At 36.3% G+C, this 22,650-nt stretch overlaps 2 protein-coding genes across 3 annotated transcripts; one reads left to right on the top strand and one right to left on the bottom strand.

The window, feature by feature from the left end:
• Positions 1-1,394: 1,394 nt before the first annotated feature.
• On the bottom strand, positions 1,395-5,695 carry LOC132199655 (uncharacterized). The gene is made up of 4 exons (XM_059624546.1): positions 5,603-5,695; positions 5,249-5,314; positions 3,788-4,146; positions 1,395-3,417 (listed from the first exon to the last, which is right to left on the bottom strand). Exons 2-4 carry the CDS (start codon positions 5,294-5,296, stop codon positions 1,536-1,538), a joined length of 2,289 nt encoding a protein of 762 aa, XP_059480529.1. The 5' UTR covers positions 5,297-5,314; positions 5,603-5,695; the 3' UTR covers positions 1,395-1,535.
• An 11,024-nt stretch (positions 5,696-16,719) lies between these two features.
• LOC132199654 (notchless protein homolog 1) lies at positions 16,720-22,494 on the top strand. Of its 2 annotated transcripts, XM_059624544.1 has the most exons (18): positions 16,726-16,921; positions 16,993-17,153; positions 17,234-17,545; positions 17,598-17,790; positions 17,840-17,972; positions 18,031-18,162; positions 18,218-18,335; positions 18,390-18,493; positions 18,545-18,671; positions 19,992-20,207; positions 20,262-20,482; positions 20,537-20,729; positions 20,788-20,985; positions 21,063-21,291; positions 21,357-21,547; positions 21,599-21,839; positions 21,897-22,010; positions 22,064-22,494. In XM_059624544.1, exons 1-18 carry the CDS (start codon positions 16,781-16,783, stop codon positions 22,205-22,207), a joined length of 3,168 nt encoding a protein of 1,055 aa, XP_059480527.1. In that variant the 5' UTR covers positions 16,726-16,780; the 3' UTR covers positions 22,208-22,494. The 2 variants fall into 2 exon arrangements, with proteins under 2 accessions (XP_059480528.1, XP_059480527.1); XM_059624545.1 differs by lacking the exons at positions 19,992-20,207; positions 20,262-20,482; positions 20,537-20,729; ... (4 more) ...; positions 21,897-22,010; positions 22,064-22,494 and adding an exon at positions 18,742-18,779 and having other exon boundaries at positions 16,720-16,921.
• Positions 22,495-22,650: the final 156 nt, after the last annotated feature.

Here is a 22,650-nt window from a genome sequence, read left to right as displayed (position 1 = left end):
ACAGAAAAAAATATGCAACACATACATTTTTACAAATTTGTAATGAAGAAAGTAAATTAAGTGTTACGAAAAATTAAATTCATTAAAAAATTTCATGAAATTATCAATTTTGTTTGAAGCATTTTCATCCAATGAACTTTCATCTTTTAAAACCTGCAACTTCTGCAACCTGTGATACGCTAACTCTTGAACTATTCAATCTTTTCGCGCCTTTTATCGTAAGATTTGGTACAGCGCCCAGCGCCATCAGAGTTCAGAAATCGAAGTAAATATCAAGAGGAAAGACGAAAGACAACAAGAGCAAAGAGCAAGCAAAAAGCCAACAAGAAAGGATAGAAAATATTTTCACCCTTTTTTTCTTTCTTTTAATTAATTTTACTTTTTACTATCTGCATCTGCATTTTTCCAACTACATAGTACATCTCTACGGTTAAGATCAGTTAAGATGGAGGGTCGGAGAAATTGGAGGTATGTTATATTCTATAATATGTTCTAAGTAAATGTAAATATTGTGGATTATGTATAAAAATGTAAAAATTTAAAAATACATAATTCAATTTCTTCCGCAGCTCAGTTTAATCTAATTGATTAAGTCATCGCTCATTCTAGTGTCTAGCTGACACCGTGATTTTTAAAATTAAATGAAGATAGCAGGTAAATTTATCCTAGGTTTCATGAGAAATTACAAATCATCTGCTAAAATTACAATACAATTTTTTTTCATTTTTGAAAAAATCCTTGTGGTTGGAGGAAAACTACCCAATTATTAAAGCTCCAAATTCAGAATGGTTTTGGTGTAATCCCTTTTATCAGTGATGGAATTTGAATATTCAGAGGCTAAATCAAATATTTTAAAAAGCATTTTGTGACATTCCTCCCTTCAAATATCAACTTCATCAGTAAATTTAAAAAAAGTTCATTTAATTTTAATAAAATAGAAAATAATTTTTTCTTTTTCTCGCAATTTCCTTTATGAAAACGGAGCAAGATGATCCATCGATCAGCATCGATTCAGAGATTTATTATTCTGATTAAGAGGAAAAAAAAAGTTTCTTGAACTCTTCCTTGCCGTAAAATAATAATCGGAATCAATATTTAAATTAATTTTGATAAACAAGATTTTCAACTCCTGTTTTGCTATTATTTTTATATTTTTAATAAATAATTTAAAAATCATGCTTCTAAATGCCCCAGATGACCATCAAGCATATCAAAAATATTGAGTTTAAAAAAAAATTTGGTTCATTAAAAATTGCAATAACTCATAAAATTCATAATAATCACATGTTTCCTTTCATTAATTGTTTTTTTTTTTTTATATAACCGCAATAAATATCAATTTTTAATATTCTTTTGTAAGGTATTCTGAAGGAATTAAAATTTGTGAGTTGTGAGTTAGAGACAAAATTTATTTCAGATTCTCATTACAATAAATTCTGAATCAAACCCTAAAATTTATTTACACTACTTATTATTTTTTATTGATCGGGACCGCTGCTATAAATTTTGATATCAATTCAAGCTCATTAAGTTGGCTATTTTTCAGTTAAATGAAATCCGGTGCTCACTCCAGTGATGACGATGTTCTGGCTCACATCGCGTCTCCGTCTTGCTGGGGCCGGTGTCTGAGGGGAGAAAGTTGGACGGGAGCCGTCGTACTTCCTTCTGGTGCCCCGTCCAGTCACCGCCTGCCACTTGTGGAAGGCATGGTGCTGCAGGCCTTCAGTTGAAATTCCACATCCAGGAGCAGTGGGGTTAAACTCACAGATGCCCTTTCGGGAGGGGTTGCGGTCGAAGGAAGCGCCTGTAGCTGGACACCTCGGATCGTTTCCCTCCAGCTGAGGTGTGCAGACAAATCGGGTGGTGGGTGCAGGAGTGGTGGTTGGGGCGGGACACCGTGGGTCTTTGCCTCTTAAGGCTTGAGTGCAGACAAACTGGGTAGTTGTCGAGGGTGCGGGACAGCGGGGGTCGCGTCCTACTAAGGCTGGAGTGCAAACAAACTGCGTTGTGGTCCTGACGGTTGTAGGTGCCGGACACCTGTAATCAACCCCGATCAGGTCAGGGGTACAGCTGAATTGGGTAGTTGTTCTGGGAGCTGGACAACGACGATCTCGTCCAATTTTATCAGGGGTGCAGACAAATGGGGTAGTTGTTCTTTGTGTAGTGGTTGTTGGAGCCGGACACCTTGGGTCACGTCCGACTAAAGCAGGAGTGCAGACAAATTGAGTTGTGGTCCTGACGGTTGTTGGTGCCGGACATCTGTAATCAACCCCGATGAGGTCAGGGGTGCAACTGAACTGAGTAGTTGTTCGAGGAGCTGGACAACGACGATCTCGTCCAACTTTATCAGGGGTGCAGATAAATTGAGTTGTGGTCCTGATAGTTGTTGGCGCCGGACACCTGTAATCAACCCCGATAAGTTCAGGGGTACAACTGAATTGAGTGGTTGTTCGAGGAGCTGGACACCGACGGTCACGGCCTATTCTTTCCGGGGTGCAAACAAATGGGGTGGTTGTTCTTTGCGTAGTGGTGATTGGTGCTGGACACCTAACGTCCCGACCGACCAGGGCGGGGGTGCAGACGAATGGAGTGGTTGGGGCCGGACAACGACGATCGCGACCAATTTTATCAGGGGTGCAGACGAAGGGGGTTGGTCTTGGGGTGGTCGGAGCCGGACACCTGGAGTCGATGCCGACTAAGTTAGGGGTGCATTTGAAAGGAGCCTCCCGGATGGTGTTGATAACTGAAGAGGGGGACTCGCACTGGTCACATCCGCCCGGACAGAGTTCAACAATGCAGGTCAGGAAGACATCCGGACGATCGGCGAACTTGAAGGCGCTGATTGGCGCAAAGGCCACGATGTCCGCTCCTGAGGAACAGGTTTGCTGGCTCTTGCGGAAGATGCCCATCAGTTTTTCTTTCCTCGGGCAACCCCTGCCGTCGGAGAGTTGAACGGACGAAGCGTTGCGAGCGTTCAAATTTTCGGTGTCGTGGGCATAGCAGTCTTTGACCAGGATGTCGTACTGGGCGCCTCCGTCCTTAACGTAGATGACCGCACTCAGTTGGTCACCGATCTTGACCCTGTCCTTGACAGGCGAACCGCAGGGGTTGTCGCCGACCTGGATGTCCATCCAGCACTCGATATTAGTCTCAGTGGCTTTCTGGATGGGCTGGTCTTCGATTTCCAATCGGGCAACGGTAAAGGGGTTAAAAGAGACGGTTTTGATGATTTTCTTGCGCTCCACCGTGGGACACCGGACGCGTTTAGCAACGTCCCACACTTCTTGGACGGACTCTTCGTTCTGGAATATAAGGATAGTTTCATGGTCATCGCGCCTGTCTTCGCCAATGGTACCACAAGAGTTCATCGGCACTAGAAAATTGAAATCTCCTCTTGCGCTGTCTTTATTGACATATCTGGAATTATATTTAAAATTGAGGTTAAACTTTGTATGAATGACTTTATTGAATAACAAATTTTTTATATAATAATTATCTAAATGTTAAACCTAATTTAAATACAATTAATTCATAAAATAATAAATAAGACATTTTAAAGATTTTTTAATACATGGCGTCATAAGATTATAGCAAAAATTTATAAATTTTTACTCAAATTAAAAATATAGGATTTATTACATAGTTTTATTTATAAAATATAAAAAAATGATTGAAATAAAATGTTAAATTGTTAATACAGTCTAGATTAAAAAATATAGTTGATATTGAAAAATTAAAAGAAACATTTACAAAAAATAAATTATTATTAATTTCTTCATTACTTTACCTGCACTTGCGATCTTTAAAATGACCCTTGCTATACACGATCCCATTGTATGGCCCGTCAAATTCCAGTTCCACCCTCATGCCACCGTTATCGCACGTGACATCCAGCCTGGTGAGGTGGGTGTGCGAGTGAGCGCCATGGTGGTCGTCGTGGTGGTGGTGCTCAGGATCGGGTCGCCTGGCCACTGCCACGTTTGAGGGTTGAGGAAGAGGGTTTACGGGCACTTGGTACGCATAGCCCCGCTGACGGCCGTCCTGTCGAGCTCCTCGTTCGTTGGTCGCACTCACGGCCAGTTGGTTCAGCTCTTTGGCCAGGATTTCCACTTCATCTTGGAACAGCAAATTCTGCCCTTGGGCCACCTGCAAAGCAAAGAGAGGCAGCAGAAGCACAAGTGTTTGTGATGGTAAGTGTGAAATTTATTTGAATAATTTATGAGACGGACGTAATTTGCTTGGCTATAAAGTCATATAAGCCATATTATGATATATGCGCCGATTGCTATAGCGTTACAAGACCTTAGCCCTTTTGGTTCAGCAGGCGCAAGTTATTTTGCGCAAATTTTATATTTTCAATGAAGTCTACCAACTTCATGTCATTGAGAGTTATTGAAATTGCTCATTAGACTTTTCAAGTTTTTTATTTGTGATGTGTCAGTACAAAGGTGGCCCTAGTAAGTGGTCATTTCGGTGTGTATAAATTCAATTTTTTTTAAACCATTAAAGTCACCAGGTATTTGAAAGATGAATTATTACAACCAATATGCAACATTTGATTTCTCTTCTCCCGTCAATTTATAATTCTAAATTTTGTCGTGAAAACTGCAATTAAAGTCCTCCAAAAATTAAGTGAGTAATTTTCTAATTTCTTATTTTAGCTACTTTATTTTACATTTTACTGATTTTTTTTAACAAAAAAAAATTAGAAGTTAAAAGAAGCTTATGAAAATCATTTGAATTTGTTTTAAGTGAAGTTCGTTTTTTCATTCTTCAATTTTATTATCAAATTAATTTTCCTACATAATGTGCAATAGTAGCCTCCAAACTAGGCACGTAAGTCCCTGATGTGTCACAATAATTTTCTCACGCTGGCCATCAATGCGAAAAAGCAAGTTGCGACTGGACGGCACTAAAACGTCATTAGCTGCACCCATACACAATAATTCAGAAAAGAGCACGTCTCATCTCTCTTACGCGGGCCTAGTTTTGGTGGTTATGCAACCTGCTGCTGCAGGCGCTTAATGTGTGTAGGTGACCTGATGCGCTTATGAAACTAATTATACTAGCTAGCTGAGGTCGACTTGGATAATTATCTGCTATTATTTCGCACGCACGAATCGTTAACCATCTAATACAAGTTTATTGCTGTAGGTGAGAAATCGAAATTGGTCCGCTCGTTAAAAAAAAAACATAAATGAGCAACTATGGCTAATTTATTTCGGCTATTTTACTGTGTTATACTTACATTCAGTGAGACAAATGCAATTACAAATAGGAAGTTAAGACGCCTCATATTGGCTGTCTGTCGTTTCTGCAAACATAATTTTGGGGAAAAAATTATTTTTAATCAAATAGAAACTAAAATTAAAACATTCTGTCAGAGATGTGACTTACATTTTATAAAAATATTTAATTGTTCAAAACGATACAGCTATTAAAAAGTTTATGAAAAGACTATAAAAATTAAAAAAAAATTAAAGAAGGATTTTATATTGCTTCTGAATTTGGATACTTTAAGTTAATTTGCATGGATTAGAAAAAATAGCTGTTAATTTTTAATCTTACAGTAAAACAAAATTAATTAAAAAATTTAACTCACAGTTTGCTAGAATAATCCTATGTTGACTGTGGCACTTGAAATTCACTAGCACAGGTTAAAATTGGCACTGAAAGCAAAAACTGGGTGAAAAGTGCATTTATACCTGGAGCGGGGAGATGAAACGAAGACGCTGCCGGACAATCAATTCAAGTGGTAGCGAAGCTCGTTTGCTGGAGGGAGGACCCCTTTCGCACCTGTGCGTGGTTCCCATAATGCTCTCAGCAACCAAATTTATTGTGCAACAAGAAGTGGAAAACCTCTTCTTTGCAACCAGATATACCCGCCAGGGATAAATAGAAATGGCACGTGGGGAAGTAGGATGGCCACACTATGCAAAAATAAATTTCCATCTAGCATATTTATTTGTTTGACATTTATACATACCATTAAATCAATTTTCATTGAAAAAAATAATCAGCTATACAGATTTTAATCAAACAGAAACTTTCTTCATTATATGGCACAACCTAAAAAGGAACGTTTTCCTATTTAATGGGAACAATTAATGTTACTTTCATTCATTTTGCTGCCCTAAAAAGTGTCAAAAATAACACATGCCCCCGTTTCTTGAATTAGAATGAAATTAAATTTAATAAAAGTGTTAAAAATATTCCTTTAAGAATCTCCCCAATTGTCGTTGTTTTTCTTTTTCATTTATTATTTTGAATATTTGAATGATGTATCTCGATTTGGATTTATACTCATTTTGCAATTTAGTGCACCAATTAACTGTATTTGCAACTACAATTCTAAAATTAATGGAAGAGGATTTTATCAAAAAATCCCCAGAAGGGAAGATATGCTGTTGACGAGTGCACTTTTCGTTTTATGACAACGAAAGGTATGCTTAACATTAAAAGCAAAAACACATAAGGAAGAGAGAAAACAAGCATTTTTCTTAAAAGCTAATTGTGCGTAGGCTCCATTTGCACCTGATGACATCAATGATAATAAAAACTCGCGTAAATTCAATTTGCAAGAAGTGACCATTTACAAAAGGCTCAATAAATAACTAATAAAGCGAGGCCGAAACTCGCGCCTATAAAATTTGGCATTTTGTTAACGCAAGGTCTGCTTGGTGTCATCCATCAAACAAAAACTTTGCCATTCACTTTTCGCCTACCAAAAATTAGAAGTGTGTGCGTGAAGATTGCGCGAGAAAGTAATGACATGGCTAATTCTTCTCCTTGGCAATTAGATAAATCAAACATGATTGCTCAACGCAAATAATTAGTCTTTGCAGTGTGGGTTTTCCGTCTGAAAAGAAAACCGGAGGCATATAGAGGTTTTCTTTGTCACTTCTGGTGCTGGCTGTTGTTTCTTTTCATCTGTTTACAGGGAAGTGAGGAGTATTTATTTAAAGAAGATAAGTTTTAAATATTTTCCAAGGCTGCGAATTAGTGTTTTATAGGATTGACCATTCACTTGTGATTAACTTACTGAAGAGGGAAGTCAGAAAATTTATGCAATCTTTAACATAAAAATATAACTTTGACTGCGTTGATTTAAAGAAGACAAATAATAATGAAAATGGTGATGTTTTATTTATTTTTTCAATTATTGAAATTAGAACAAAAAAAGGAGCTTAAATAATGATGTAATATAATGCAATAAAATTTAAGCTAGTTTTATTGTTGAAATGTTAATCAATATTTTGCAATGCCTCGTAGATGGAACAAATTCATAATTAAAACGCAGCAAAATCCAAAATAAGTCTCAATCAGAGAAGGAATAAAACGTTTTTTTATTATTTCATAATATACAGCATAATATATTTTTCTATGTTTTGAAAATGAAAATATCAAGAATTTAACAACATTTTGGTCAAATAATAATAAAAAAAAAAAAATCAATCAAACGACGCAAAATTAATTCCGGCATAAGATTTTTCCTACTATATAGTTTCTGTAAAAATGTTTTCCAGCATAACACAGAACGCATCCAAAACAAGTAAGAGTTAAAGACTATCTCCCATTTTTCACCTTGAATCAGACTGGCGTATTTTAATTTAATGGCACGTCAACCGCAAAGATAAATTGCCCACTCTTTTGATTTGTTTCGAGGGAATCGGAGTTTATGAGGAAACAAAATTATGTCGCGCTTCGGCTCGGAAAAGGTCGCAGGGCAGCATTCACACTTTTTAAAAATAAAGAATCCGGTTGCAGCGTCCTTTTATGTTGTAAATAGTCTAGACGCGTTACTCATCCGGGATTTCTTCAACAGGTTTCATCAGCCTTGAGAGGGTAACCCTTGACCTTTTGGCAAAGTCGCCTCATTTTCATAAATGGATAAAATTTTATGCACTTTCGGTTTCTTTCATCTCCGCCATAAAGAAGCAAAATTTCACACAAATTTTCATACAAGGAACAAGGAGCATAGAAAATTCTGGTAAAATATGAAAAAATTAGTCTGATATTATTTGCGGTGTGGTAAATATATTGATTTCCTTACAGAAGCTGATTACAAATAAATTTTCAATTCAGAGAATTTTACAGTGTATAGTGTATATATCGAGTAATTAAACAATATTAAAATGGTTTGCAATTATGTATGTTTATTTTTGCGATAGCGATATAGAAAAAAATGTTTAAAAATCAGAAACATAAATATGCATGCATCATGGAAAAGTTAAGACTCTCAAATCAGGTTTAGAGAAATATTAAATACTCAATTATTGATTTCAATTTAAATGCTTTTTGGTTTCTCTACGGACAAGGGCAGCTTTAGTGGACTTGGGAGGTTTGGTGGACTTTGGAGGTTTGGTGGGTTTTATCTTGGTTGTTTTTGTCTGCTTTGATGATGAGTCCTCAGGGCTGGTAGCAGCCGCTATCCGTTGAAAAATAGTTTTATTATTATTGTTGTTCTAAATTTAAATATATTTTTATTTATTCAATATTTTTTCTAACCTGGCTTCCAGGGCTGTTGGACCGCCCGGACCGGACGTTTTGCAAGTCCGGAGTTTTCATCAACCGGCAGAGAAAGTGCCAGCTGTAGTACAAGAAAAAAATTGTCAATAATTAAAATTGAGTTGAATTTATTAGTCTGAGATTTTGGAATAAATTCAACAAATTTGGTTGACATTGCGCTTTTGGCGCTTATTTTGATATCAAACATATCAAAATTTCTTCACTTTTTTTCCCACTTTGACACACCAATAATTGAATTTTGAAAATAAACAAATTTAAATACTACATCTTTTGAGAAGTGACGTCTGATTGAAACGGTATCGAAAAGAATCAGAACACATTTTTGACATAGTATAGATGCATATTTTACCTGGGCAACAATAACAATCACGGGCACCATCAGTTTCAGCATTTTGAGTATAAAACATTTGCGCTCCGTGTGGCCCTTTTATATATCTGCACGCGGATGAGTCATTTCCGACATTTTGCGAAATTATAACTGCACGTATTTTGGAAATGCAGACAGGATGTTTTTCTCCCAAGGACCCGATTTTTATCTTTTCCAACGGTCACGTATTCAGTTAAAAATTTTTTAGGCTAAATGATATTTTAAGTTGTCACAAATGAATTATTGTCCTCGTGCACCGCGAACTTATCAAAGTGAAAACAAAAAGTGACAGTGAAAAATATACCTATATTTACCTCAATTTTTGTAAAAGTTTAAAAAAAATTTGTACCTGATTTTTTTTATTAAAAAAAACCATAATTCGAGTGATAATTATAATTCTTAAAAATTTTCATTAGAGTGTACCATTTGTCACACGAGATATCCAGTTCGTTTCCATCAATTTAGTCAACATGTTGATATCCTAAATAAACTAAATTTTTAATTTCATATATTTTTATGAAAATTACTTTGTTTGTGAGTGTTTTTGGGATAGTTTCCTACTATGCCCATAACCCTTATACTTATAGCTCGGGGCGAAACATAATTTTATTCCGTAACCTTTACAGCTTTAATGATGTCATTTGAGCTGTCCATTGTGATTAAATATTCATTTTGCACAATATTTACATGTACTTCGGTTACGCACAAAAATTATCATATTCGTACGAAAGAATCAAATGAGCGGCTTTTTGTAAGAAGAGTAGCCGGTGTCCTTTAGTAAACCGAATTTTTTTAATATTTGTATGATTTGATGCATTCGAATTAATTGTGCCTGAAAGACGTTTTCTTAAAACTTGTTAAACTTTTATTTTATGTCAAATTGAAATTATGCCCATCCTCTTTCACAACACAGGGACGAACTTGAAGGCAATAACCATTACCAATTTCATTGTAATGTCGGGCTTATCAGAAATTTATAGGTGCGATTTATGTCACAGTAATGAGTATACAATCCTTTCGAAAGTTGTTTTTATTTGAGATGTCCAACGTGGCAATTCTTGTTTTTGCACATCACTGAACTTAAAATTTACAAACGCACTTATCAATCAAATGTGCTGTCAGGCAAAATTATTCAATACTAATTATCCTTGAAAGTTGTGACCTTTTGACGCAAGAAAGCACACCCTGTAATTTTTGGTTAGTCTTTGCTTGACAAAGGAGATATGCTGGTTTGCCTAATTTTCAGCATCAATTGTGCACATTTTGTTTTATTTAGATTTTCTTGTTAGGTACCTTTAGAACTTTATCTTTTTGGACTTTACATCAACACGTCCGCTATTGTTACTTTAATTGTTATAATTTTGCTTTCTTTTAAAGTAAGAATAAAATTTATCATTGGAATTGACATATCAATTTAATTGGTTTGATAAATGATTGAAGAAATTTGATCTGATTTTTAAAAGCCATATAAACATTGTGGTGAAGTGTGCGATTGAAAACGCACAATGCCACGACGGCTGCTTTTCCTCTCTTCCGTCATCGCGGCACACATGACGTTTTTTGATCAGGGGCCGCGCCACGAACAAAAGGCAGGTGTTAGAAACGCGCGCGCTCGCCCATTACGGCGCATATTGCACACAATAATCGCGCAGATATTGATCCATTTCACCAAGGGGTGGTTTTCCGACCCGATACCTCCTGCCGACGCATATTTTCCTGGCACTAAGGTTCTCGCGCGGGTCACGCCGGCGCGTTAGCACCCCTGGAAAACACCCCTTAGGGTTGCAAGGGTGAGTTTTCCGCTTGGCAGCTGCCGTTGCACGCCAACAGAGCACGTGCCGAGTCGCGCATACTAACTTGCAATCACTCGATCGGTTGTGTATTATAATTTATAAGCGCGCCAATGCTGAGTTATCTGACTTATCTGATATCACTCATTACTGAAAACACAAGCGTTATTATAATATTAGCAAAAATTCGTACAATTTAATTTTTTATTTTATAACTGTATGATAAACATAAAAAAAGTTTTTTAACACATTTTTTTAACTTCCTTATTATATTTTACTAACATTTTTTACTAAATTCAAAATATATAAAATAAATTTAATTATATAAATTTTGAATATATTTTTAAACTTTTTTATAAAACATCTTGTCTTTAAAAAAAAACTTTGTAATTTTTATCATTTATTTTCTTTATAATTGTATAAAACTTACTCACACTCAGTATTACAGGGAAATTTGAAACTTGGGTAGTCTGCATCTTTTTTAAAGTAATTTCACTGGAAATTAAAATATTATCTTCACATCAAATTAATGAATGAATAATACTTAATTACAATAATATTGTGTAATGAGTGCTTAAATTAATTATTTGAATAATATTCAGGTATATTTAATTTATTTAATTAAAATTATCTTTCAATATTTTGAAATCTATAAATAAAAATATTCTTCTTATCACAATTTTCGGAGCATCAGTTGCAAAGAATTCTAACACAGTTTTTCAGTCTCTTTTGATGTCTAACGTTTAAGCAGTCATAATTTTTGCTTTGAGAGATTAAAGGAATTGAATTTTCTCACTTTAATTTATTCTCAATTTTGGTATTTGGCTAGAAAATTTATTTATTTATTCCCCATTCAAATACAATTGAAGATCTAAAGACATTCACCCTGAAACTGAAACAAGTGCTAAGTGAACACAACTTCTATGACATACACGAATACTTACTGTGCAGTTTTGACAAGTGAAATTTCTCGCGCTAATCTTATAGTTTTTTCCCTTTGCCCTAAGCAACGGGTTTTTTTCTCTAAATTTTAATTTTAGACCTGACATGTTCTAAAGACTACTGTTAATATTCTTGTCTAACAGAACAACAATAAAATTGAATTGAATTGAATTGAATGAAATACAATAATCTTACATCAGGTAAAAATTAAATTATAAAACACTGAACATACATGTCAAGAATGTTGGTTAGAAGGGTGAATGGAGAAATGGCTCTTCGCTAGCAAATAAGCTAAAGCACAGCGCCCTCTCCTCCGACGTAGAGCGCACCGGCCGCTAGAGCCGCTATCATAAATAAACTGCTAAATTTAATTACGAACTAATAATCGATTCAGCAGTGTGAAAGATATGCCCAGACTTCGTTAATTTAATTTTGAAGCAGAACCCTTTGACCTTTGACTTGTTTGGCGGCTTCATACAACAAATTGCATATTTCGATTTGTTTGGAGCCTCGATACAAGATTTCTGAAACTAGTTTGAGGCGATTTTTTCATTCTTCATTCGCATAAATTGTATAGCAATGACGCCAATGACTCAATGAGGAGTTTTTTCAACTAATTGATGCATTGTAATATTTTTGTTGTTTTTTACTCTCTTTCTTCATTTTTTGATTTGTACTGTGTTGGCAAATGAGGCGCGTCGCAATGAGTCACTACATCGTGGTGACGCCTCAAAAGTCAATAAAGAATCAATAATAATAATATAATGCAAGTTGTAAAATCCGGTAAAATCTGCGTGAATTTGTTTATAATCTAGTAATATGCATGCGCAATTTTTGTTTATTATATTATTTTTAATTTACCGCCTCGTAGAACTTTATTAATCAAATTGGGTAACTTTTTTCCACTTGCTTCAAAAAAGAATGGTTAAGTTGCTAAAAATTGCAAATGTTTTTTCTCGCCAAAAGATTTCACGTTTTGTATAAGAAAGACGAGCTGCGACTGAATAGGTGCAGTGAGTTTGCAAATTTCCGCGCGCGGGAAAAGAAAAGTGCGTGTACGCACTTGCGACTGGAGCAGGGCTGATGCGCGCTGTCACTCTGGCGGGCAATAAATCATGTCAGAGTACCTCCTGCAACATTCATCTCTCCTAACCCGCGTGCGTCGTCCCAAGACTTGACTGACATTTGATCTGTTCTCCCTCACACATTGATCCGCCCGCTTCCCCGTTCGCCACCGCAGCCTCCCCCGACCGGATAGGCCACCCGAAATGCGTGGGCTTTCTGCGTAGAGCATTATTTTAGCACGCGCGCCGGTCCAAAAGCGCCAGCATCCAGCGCCGGCTATGGACCGCGAGATTTTTTACCCCAAGTGCACATATAATTTTCAGTTTTTTGTCTTTACTCACAATCAGCGTATGTACTTTTAAATTATTGCTGCGTTTGCCTTTCGCAAGTGCAAGTTCAAGATTACTGTGACATTGACGGTATTCTTCACTTCCATGTTATTATTTCATCACTCATCACTTGTTTTTAATTGGATTGGCAATGGCATTGGTTGGTTGAAAGAAACTTCTGAAGCTCCTCAATTTCGTTTAATCGTTTAATATAAATACTTCCTGAGCCTCAATTCAAATAGCTGGCTTAAATGTCACGCTCCCATGAAAATCAACTCCGCATATTATACCATATGAATTTTTAATAACTTCATCAAGCTTTCATTGATTTCAAATTAGTAGAATGAATAATGCCTTTTTAATTTTCCTGTTCTGACAAACGAGGGTCACCTGCTACGGCATTTTTATTAAATCTTGCACCTCGTTTGCATTGAAATAAAAAATAAGTAGACCCTATAATTTTCTCTTTGCGTGCACCACAAAATTCAAGGCTCATCTTTTCAAGTCTGTTTTTTCCACAAATAATCTGTTATCTTAGAGAGACGGGAGTGTGCGTATTCAATTACTTATTTACAAGCGTAAAATCAGCCGCCGAAAATGAGGAAAGCATCACTTGATCGTTTTTTTACGAATCAGGGATTTCGCTTTTGACCCTGCAACCTTGGTGCCGAGCTAAATGTCAGCCCGCGCCTTCAGCGACTGGTTTTTATTACGCGATTGGAAGCATGTGCATACATAATGCTTTTAAAAATTCTTTTATAATATCATTGTTGTTTATTTTTCCACATTAGTACACTACATTGTTTACATTTCGTTGCAATTAAATTAAAATTATTTTTTATAATTTGATTAAAAATATTTTCAAAAAACCTGCATAAATTAAATAATTTATATTAATTCTTGTTAAACCATTCAGATTTATTCTATGCATCTAAACTTTAGATAAAATTCAATAATGCATGCTATAAGTAAGTTAATAGTTGATTTCTCATTGTTGTTGGTTGATATTTATTCTAATAAAATATATAAAACTTAATCTGCAATATTATATTGTGATTAATCAAATCAATAAATTTATTTGTTTGTTTGTAATGTAGCTTTTATGAATTATGGCGAAAGGACCTCTCTTAAAATAAAGTTCCTAAAACCGGCAATCATATGAATGAGAAGGCACGTATCTGATGATTAATTCGTTGAAGGCAATTTGTGTCATCAAATAGCCTGTGGTAGCGACTCGCAATTGGGTAATCGCCCTTTATAGTTATTTCCTAACACGCAGAGTCAAAATGCGCAAACAACAGCACGCGAATCGACGCCGCGCATTAGGAAAACAAAAATGTTAAATCTCTTTTTGCTTCAGATCGTTGTCAGCCGGTAGATGGACATTAGAAAGTTTTCCATTTCACAGAGGATCCATCCACCTTGATGTATTCACGCTATAGTTTTACACACAAACGCCGAAGCTACTTATTGACACGGCAGGGCCGCCTTTTGACCTTTTTACCTGCAGCTATTATCTTGGTTGCTCCACTGCTCAGGTGCTCTCAGGTTAAATTTTTCAATAGAGGGCGTTTCTCGGCATATATAAAAAAAGACTTACTTTAAATATGTGCGCAGAATAATGCAAATAAAAATAAATCACATAAACTAGAAAATTTCTTATCGAGTAAATACTAAATTAAGATAATTGATTATTGATTGAATTAAAAATTTTATTTTGATGTCGCAGTTTTAAAAATAAATATTTCAATGTATTGGCGAATATTATTATATTCTTTGAAGTCTCACAGTGACGTTTATAAAATTTAAATTATTTAATATTTGTAGCGAGATTTATATTTTGTTAAATATCTATTTGTTCATTTAGAACTGAAAAATTTAAAGTAATAAAAATAACATAAAATTAAAAAACACAAGAAATAATAAAAAAAAATTGTTAATAATGATAAAAATAATTTACACAATATCATTCTTATAAATTTTTAAATTACTTAGAAAAACGTATTTCTTTTAAATTGTAAAATGTATTTTTTTTCTTTTTAAATAAATATACCATGTCTAAGTATGAACTTAAAAACCTTTCACATGTTTCAGTTTTAAGTTTTAAAGGCTGTTTTCACCACAATACTTATTAGTCTCCAGCCAGTCTCTATTTCAAAGAGTTTTGCTTAATTGGAGCTCAGAAGTAGGGTAAAAAAATTGAGCGGGAGCGCCAAGTGCCAAACAGCCCACCGCACCAAGCGGAGCGAAATGCGCGAAACAACCCCTATTGGCGTGTTTACATTTGCCCATGGAGTCAAAACACACACGTACATTTGCCCATGCACAAACACAGAGGGCCGCACCTCTTGCTAAAGCATGCCACCCCGTTACAGTTGTTTTTGTGGAAGATTTCGAAAAGGATTTTCCAGCGAAAAGAAACGCAGCAAACAAACAAGGGGGCGGCTGGGGCGGCAGATTTTCCACATTTCCGTAAACAAAATTAATCTTGCCGGCAATAACTTATTGCCAAATTGCACAAGATTATCTATTGAGAGGCCGTGGCGGCGGCAAATCGAGGCGGCGCCGAGCCCGAGTGGCGCAGGCGCCCCCGCCGACGCAACCCGCCGCACCCCGCGACCCTCCCTGCTGGAAAAACAACCCCCGGCTGGAACGACCCTCTATCGCAGCATGTAATACTGGTATTTGCAACCCGCCCAAAACACCGTGTCATCGGCAACCGTGCGAAGAAAAGGCAACATCGGCGTTTTCCTCTCAAAATCCAACAACCCGATTTTTCGGAAAAAGGGCATTTTCAGCGTTAATCGTTGCGGCTTCAGAATTTTAAATATTATTTTTCCCCAAATCCTTGTTATAAAAATCTTTCTTGCTTCGGTGTGCATCTGAAATCAATTATGCCCTCGTTCATAGAAAAATGTGCACCTGCCTATACTCAAAATATTAATTATGTAACGCGGGGTGCGATACATTGCGCCGGTTGTCTCCTCACTCGGGATTTTGCAGCTTGGATCGATAGAACTGTCAGTACGCAGGCGTTCTCCGAGTATTTATTTTATATTCATATGTGTTTGTGTGTTTAGTAATATCACATAACAAAGAGATAGATTGAATCAGATTGAATAATATTAAGAAATGTGATGAACTGAAATAATTAATTGCATTAAATTTTAAAATTTTAATAATTTCAAATTTTTTTCTTATGCATGCATAATATTAATTAAATACTTTTAATCAAACTAGTAGCAGCCTCTATTGGCTTCAATATCTTACAAAAAAAAAATACTTTCCTCCGCTTTGATTCTGCGAGTTGGCTAATTCATTTTCACAATGCTCTTTTTTTTTTAAATATCGTGCACTTTAAATGAAGCGCAGAAAACATGATCATTAGTTAATTTGATTGAACTGCATTTAAAAAAAAAAAAAAATTAAGATATTGAGAATTATTGATTTATTAAATAAAATGAGAAACTGAAAACACAATTTGTTTTCTCTATCTGATTTTTAGACGCACAAGTAAATTGCAATACAATTGGCACATCAACTGATAATAGAATTATATTTAAACATTAAACCCCTGCTTTTCTGATGTTGATAATGCAAAACAAGTCACGTCGGTCTGGCGCTCATCTTTGAAATTCAAAGCTGTAATATTTTTTTCTTTATTTGTAATTCCTCTGTCTCTCACAGATGGCGCGCGACAATCAAATTTCACAAAACGAGGTAAACGAAAAGCGGAACGTAAACGTAAACAAGACGGCATGGACGGTGAAGTGGACACTCGGCGGATCCTCACCCGTCTGAAATCGGACACAGGCCAGGCGTTCGAACGGTTGTTCGACCTGCCGTACGATGTCACGCCGGACAAGCTCACCCTCTTGACCAACCATCTCTTGGAAAATGTATAAAACTTAACAATTTCCCTTAATACTTTTAAAGTTAATCCGCGTGCTCAATTTGTTCATGTTTATAGGAAGATCCGGCTCCGTATTTGTTTTTCGTAAATGAAAAGGAAATCACATCGAGCCTGGACAAGGTTCTGGTCAAGGATGACATCGGGACGGAAAATGTGCTTGAAATCATTTACCAGCAGCAGGCAGTCTTCAAAGTTAGGGCAGTCACAAGATGCACAAGGTATTTTTTTTATTTCATCTAAAAATAAGTTAAATGTAAATTGAAATTGAAACATATTTTGATTAAAATTTTCCTTCCAGTTCCATGCCGGGTCATGCCGAGGCAGTCATTTCTGTGAGCTTTAGTCCCGATGGTCTTTACCTAGCAAGTGGTTCGGGGGACACGACTGTCAGGTTTTGGGACGTGAATACTCAGACGCCCCACTTCACCTGTGAAGGCCACAAAAACTGGGTTCTTTGCATTGCGTGGGCCCCAAATTCCAGAAAATTGGCGTCCGCCTGCAAAAATGGCACTATCATGCTCTGGGATCCCAACACTGGCAAGCAGATTGGAAAGCCCTTGATGGGACACAAGCAGTGGGTCACATCACTGTCCTGGGAACCTCTTCACATGTAATTTTACATTGTTAAAATTTTTGTAAATAATTTAATTTTTTTTAAATAGCGATGGGAGCTGTCGACGCTTGGCAAGTGCGTCGAAAGACGGAGATGTCAGGATTTGGGACACGGTGATGGGCAATGTCCAAAGAATACTCACCAGCCACACAATGAGCATCACCTGTGTCAAATGGGGAGGCAGCGGCCTCATTTACACCTCATCTCAAGATCGCACCATTAAAGTTTGGAGACCTGATGATGTAAATAAATTCTCCCTCTTGTTGCGAAAATACAGCTTTAAATTTTCAGGGTGTTATGTGCAGGACACTAGAAGGGCATGCCCACTGGGTCAATTCCATTGCCCTAAATACAGATTACGTAATTCGAACGGGCGCTGTTGACCCAACAGCTGTCCACAGAGGAAAGGGACAGACAGTTAATGGTAAATTTCAAATATTTTTCATATTATATTCTCTTTACACATGATCTTTTTTTCGTAGATTCCAATGTGCAAGAGTTGGCTCGGAAAAGGTATAGTGCTGTTTGCAGTCCTGGTGAGGAGAGATTGGTTTCCGCCTCGGACGATTTCACTCTGTACATGTGGTTGCCCGAGAAGGAAAAGAAACCCATGGGTATGATTTTGCCTGGTTAATTTGGAAATTTTTAATTTAAAATCCTACATTGTAGCCCGTCTGACTGGCCACCAGCAGTTGGTGAATGACGTAAAATTTTCACCTGATACAAGATTAGTTGCTTCAGCCTCCTTTGACAAATCAATCAGGCTTTGGGATGGAAAGACCGGAAAGTAAGTTTGAATAATTTTTAAATTAAATCTCACACTGACGAAACACTTTTCTAGGTTCATTACAACTTTACGAGGCCATGTCCAAGCTGTGTACATGGTAGCTTGGTCTGCCGACTCGAGGCTGCTTGTGAGTGGAAGTGCAGATTCTACATTGAAAGGTATTATTTTGATAGAGTTGTTTTGATTTTATAACTGATTTTATTTTGCAGTTTGGAGTGTGAAGAACAAAAAATTAGAACTGGATCTTCCTGGGCATGCTGATGAAGTTTACGCTGTTGACTGGTCTCCTGATGGACTAAGAGTTGCCAGCGGTGGAAAGGATAAAGTTTTAAAAATGTAAGTCAACCTCCTTTGCTGAGTCCTTTTGTTATAAATTTTTAACTAAAAATTCATTTTTATATTGCAGGTGGCAACATTAAAATTCAATAAGATTTAAATTACAAATTATTATTTTTATGATTAATACCAAAATCTTTTTTCAAGTGGCACAAAAGGACAAAAGACGTTTAGGGATACTGCAAAAAAAATTGGCTTAAAATGTTTTTATTATTATGAAACTATAATGTTTTTTTTTTTAAATTTTTTTTTATCTCTTTAAAATCCTTCGATGAGGATTATTGCTTAATCATATTTCATGGTACAAGTGCCTTTGCATAATGAGTTATCCGCCATGATTATGCAAATTTTTCACCAGGAAAAACACAAGTGCTGGTGTCTGGATTGATTCAACTCGATATCTTTCATGATAGACGACAGTGTCTTTTTGTAATAATTTTCAATTTGAAAAGATAAGAGTTTTTTGCGACATGTCAAAGAGTCCTTTGTGATAAGGAAGAACATTTAAGTCCTTCCTGGGTGTGATCCTGTTTATTATTGTGCGAGACGTGAAAGGTTAAGTAACGAGAGCAATCATGAGGTCTAATCCGTGAGTGATAAAACATGAATTCTATGTATTTATTATACTTTAACTATTCTGCATGATAAGTAAGGAATATACATATTGTTTGCTTTCAATGTTTACAGTTGCTTTTCCGCCTGCTTAATTTCTCTACAAACATTCGTGATTCAATTTTCACTACCTTGGTTGTTTTGTGTGCAGATAAAGTTACCCACCACTTTTGATATAAGTAACTCTGACCTCATTCCTTCCATGTAGCTCCAACGTTGAGCACTTGCCTAGATAAAAATTTAAAATTTAGCGTTTTCTCTGAAATCTTCAATAACACTTTAAAATGGTCCAAGGTGACTATGATTTGAAATGCATGAATTACAGAATGAGGTAAATTGATTTGCACTAATTAACTTGCTTATTTTCAGTAGTATCTTAAAATATTTTTCTTCTTTAAGAGTTTAATATTCCTTATCAAACACATAAATCCATTATTAATTTCTATTGTCTCATTACTTTTTGCTTAATAGTAATTATTATATGAATGATTAATATCTGTTACACTTATCTCATAAATCATTAGCTTGACATTATCAGTAAGTTAAAATAATTTTAACCCTGCTCTAACCGCTTTGTACTCAGTGAATGGAATAACAGCTCTTGAAGTTTGGAACTTGCATGTACCTGTCTAGCCTTCAAAATTCTTTATCTGATTAAATAACATCGCCGCGGCTAATAAAATATTGAAATTGAATACAAAATTTCAGAGGAAATTTGTGGAAACCTTTAGGTATTGCCGGGGTGATAGTGATGATGAGTCTATTTGCTGGCGTTGGAGTCGGAATTTACGTTGGACTGCAACCGCATGAAGTGCTAGACCCGCCAAATCCGACTGAGCCGTGGCCACCGTCGAGCTCACCCCTTGGGGTTTATTATGACGGTGCCGTGGCAGCAAATTGCTACCCTTGCAATCTTGTTGGCAGGTAAATTAGAAAATGTATGTAAAGAATTTAATTCAAACGTTTTTAAATGTAAAGGGACGTTCTTTTGGAAGGCGGAAATGCCATTGATGCTGCCATTGCCACCCTCTTTTGTGATGGTGTCTGCTCAGTTCAAAGTATGGGCGTTGGAGGTGGATTTTTGATGACAATCTATAATAGAACAACTGGACAGACCTTTGCTCTCAATGCCCGAGAGACTGCACCCGGTGCCGCAACCGAAGACATGTTTCATGGAAACTCAACCTTGTCTACATATGGTTTAAATTTTGAAACCATTTTTATCGTCAAAATTATTTGATAAATTCAAAAAGGTGGTTTGGCTGCTGGCGTTCCCGGAGAGATCAAAGGTTACTGGGAGGCACACACGCGCTTCGGAGTTCTTCCGTGGTCAAGACTTATCCAGCCTACCATTGACCTGTGCGTGGAGGGAATCACGATTGGAAATTATGTTGGTGAAAAAATTCAGGAAAAAGCTACACAGATTTTGAATACGCCATCAATGAGGTTTTTAAAATCAACTAATAATGTACCTTGCAGATTATAAACAAAAAATGCTTTGCAGAGAAATTTTTACTGATGCAAATGGAACTCTGCTTCAAGCAGGAGACAAAATGTATAGGCTCAAACTTGCTGAAACTCTTCGAACGATTGCTGTTGAAGGTGGGGATGCTCTTTACACAGGCTCTCTGGTAGAACCCTTTGTTAATGACGTTCAAAGCCTCGGAGGAATCATCACCGCACAGGATATGGCTAATTACAAGTACTTAATTAAATACTAATTTAATTACTTTTTTAAGTCAATCAATATGTCTTACTCTAATATTTTTTAAATTATAGTGTTCGTTGGCAAGAAACAGTGAAAGCTGAGCTCAGTGGAGGACTCACTGCCCACTCTCTGAATGCTCCTGCAGGAGGACCTGTGGCTCTGTTTATTTTGAATGTTTTGGATGGCTTTATTCCTGCTGCTGATGAAATTACCACGCTACAAAGGGTGACAGAAACTTTAAAGTACGCTTACGGTTTACGAACACGTCTTGGCGACCCTGACTTTGTGGACATCCAAGAGGTAAGTGTAAAATTTGATGAAATGCAAAATTTTTTTCTAATTAAATTCTTCACTTTGTTAAGTAGCTCTTGACCAATTTAACTTCAAAAGACTACGCCAGTTATATAAGGAGTCGCATTGAAGATGACGTGACTTACAGTGACCCTGAACACTACTTTGCACGAACTCTCACCTCAGAAAACCACGGAACTGCACACGTCTCAATTGTCGACAAGGATGGTTCATCAGTTTCTGTCACAAGCACTGTCAACACAATGTGAGTGAAGTTGTATTTTGATATTTTCAGGCTAACAACATGATAATTTAGTTTAGGAGCATTAGTTCGATCTGTGAACACAGGAATCATTCTGAACAGTCAAATGGACGATTTCTCTGCACCAAACATCACCAACGCCTGGGGAGTGCCGCCCTCGCCAGAAAACTTCATAGCTCCTGGCAAAGTACCATTATCGTCAATGTGTCCCTTGATAATCACGGACGCCAATGGCGACGTCGTCTTGTCTGTTGGTGCATCAGGGGGAACAAAAATTTCTTCTACTGTACCTCAGGTTTGTATTTCATAGTTTTAAATCATGAACATAAAAATTTTTTAATGCTGTCGATAGGTTGCTATGAGGTATCTTTGGTTTAATCAAACAATCAAAGAGGCTATTGATGCCCCTCGAATTCATCATCCTATCTTTCCTATGGAACTTAATTACGAGTACGGAAATCTTGAAGTGAGAATAACTTTATCCCAGGTTAAATTTGGTTCTATCAGAGCTTTTTTTAGCAAATTGTACAAGGAATGGAATCAATCGGACACGTCACAAGTAGATATACGGGTGGATCTGCTTCAAATGGAATTGCCAGGAGTGGCCAGTTCTTGACTGCCAACGCAGATCATCGACGAGAAGCTGTCGTTGCTGGCTATTAGTCAAATCCTGTTCGATGAAACGCTTAAGTTATCATATGTTTTCTTCTGCAATTTGAGCCCATTTCCTGTCATTGGGTTATCATGAATATTTTTCTACCGGAAATCGCAATGATGATAGATTAGTCCATGTCCACGGTTATCAAAGTATAATGCATCGCATTAACAATTTATTTATTTTGGCATACAAATTGATGACTTGCCAAAACCTTTATTATATTTTTTTATTGAAAAATTTGATTAATTTATGAGATGAATAAAGTGAAAATGGTATGCATTGGAAATATAAATTTATGCGTTTTTTTCTTTGTGTCCTCTTCTCTCTTAATTATTATTATTGAAATGCAAGCAAGAGAATTTAAAAAAATGTACTTTCTCAATGTTCACAAAATATTGACCACTACTTTGTAAATTATTGGCATTTTTTAATTCATTTTTTATGACTC

This window comes from Neocloeon triangulifer, unplaced genomic scaffold (genome assembly GCF_031216515.1).
Source record: "Neocloeon triangulifer isolate White Clay Creek 2 clone unplaced genomic scaffold, ASM3121651v1 ptg000014l, whole genome shotgun sequence".
Classification (NCBI taxonomy): domain Eukaryota; kingdom Metazoa; phylum Arthropoda; class Insecta; order Ephemeroptera; family Baetidae; genus Neocloeon; species Neocloeon triangulifer.
Note: the sequence above shows the minus strand (reverse complement) of the source record. Positions and strands in the feature narration are given on the sequence as shown.

Excerpts from the sequence above, each read along its gene's own strand:
- LOC132199655 (XM_059624546.1), bottom strand. The coding sequence starts at position 5,296 with ATGAGGCGTCTTAACTTCCTATTTGTAATTGCATTTGTCTCACTGAAT. Across the intron at positions 4,147-5,248 it reads TTGCATTTGTCTCACTGAAT|GTGGCCCAAGGGCAGAATTT; the intron begins GTAAGTATAACA and ends TTTGCTTTGCAG. Across the intron at positions 3,418-3,787 it reads TTTAAAGATCGCAAGTGCAG|ATATGTCAATAAAGACAGCG; the intron begins GTAAAGTAATGA and ends ATATAATTCCAG.
- LOC132199654 (XM_059624544.1), top strand. The coding sequence starts at position 16,781 with ATGGACGGTGAAGTGGACACTCGGCGGATCCTCACCCGTCTGAAATCG. Across the intron at positions 20,986-21,062 it reads CAGGATATGGCTAATTACAA|TGTTCGTTGGCAAGAAACAG; the intron begins GTACTTAATTAA and ends TTTAAATTATAG. Across the intron at positions 22,011-22,063 it reads ACGAGTACGGAAATCTTGAA|CAAATTGTACAAGGAATGGA; the intron begins GTGAGAATAACT and ends AGCTTTTTTTAG.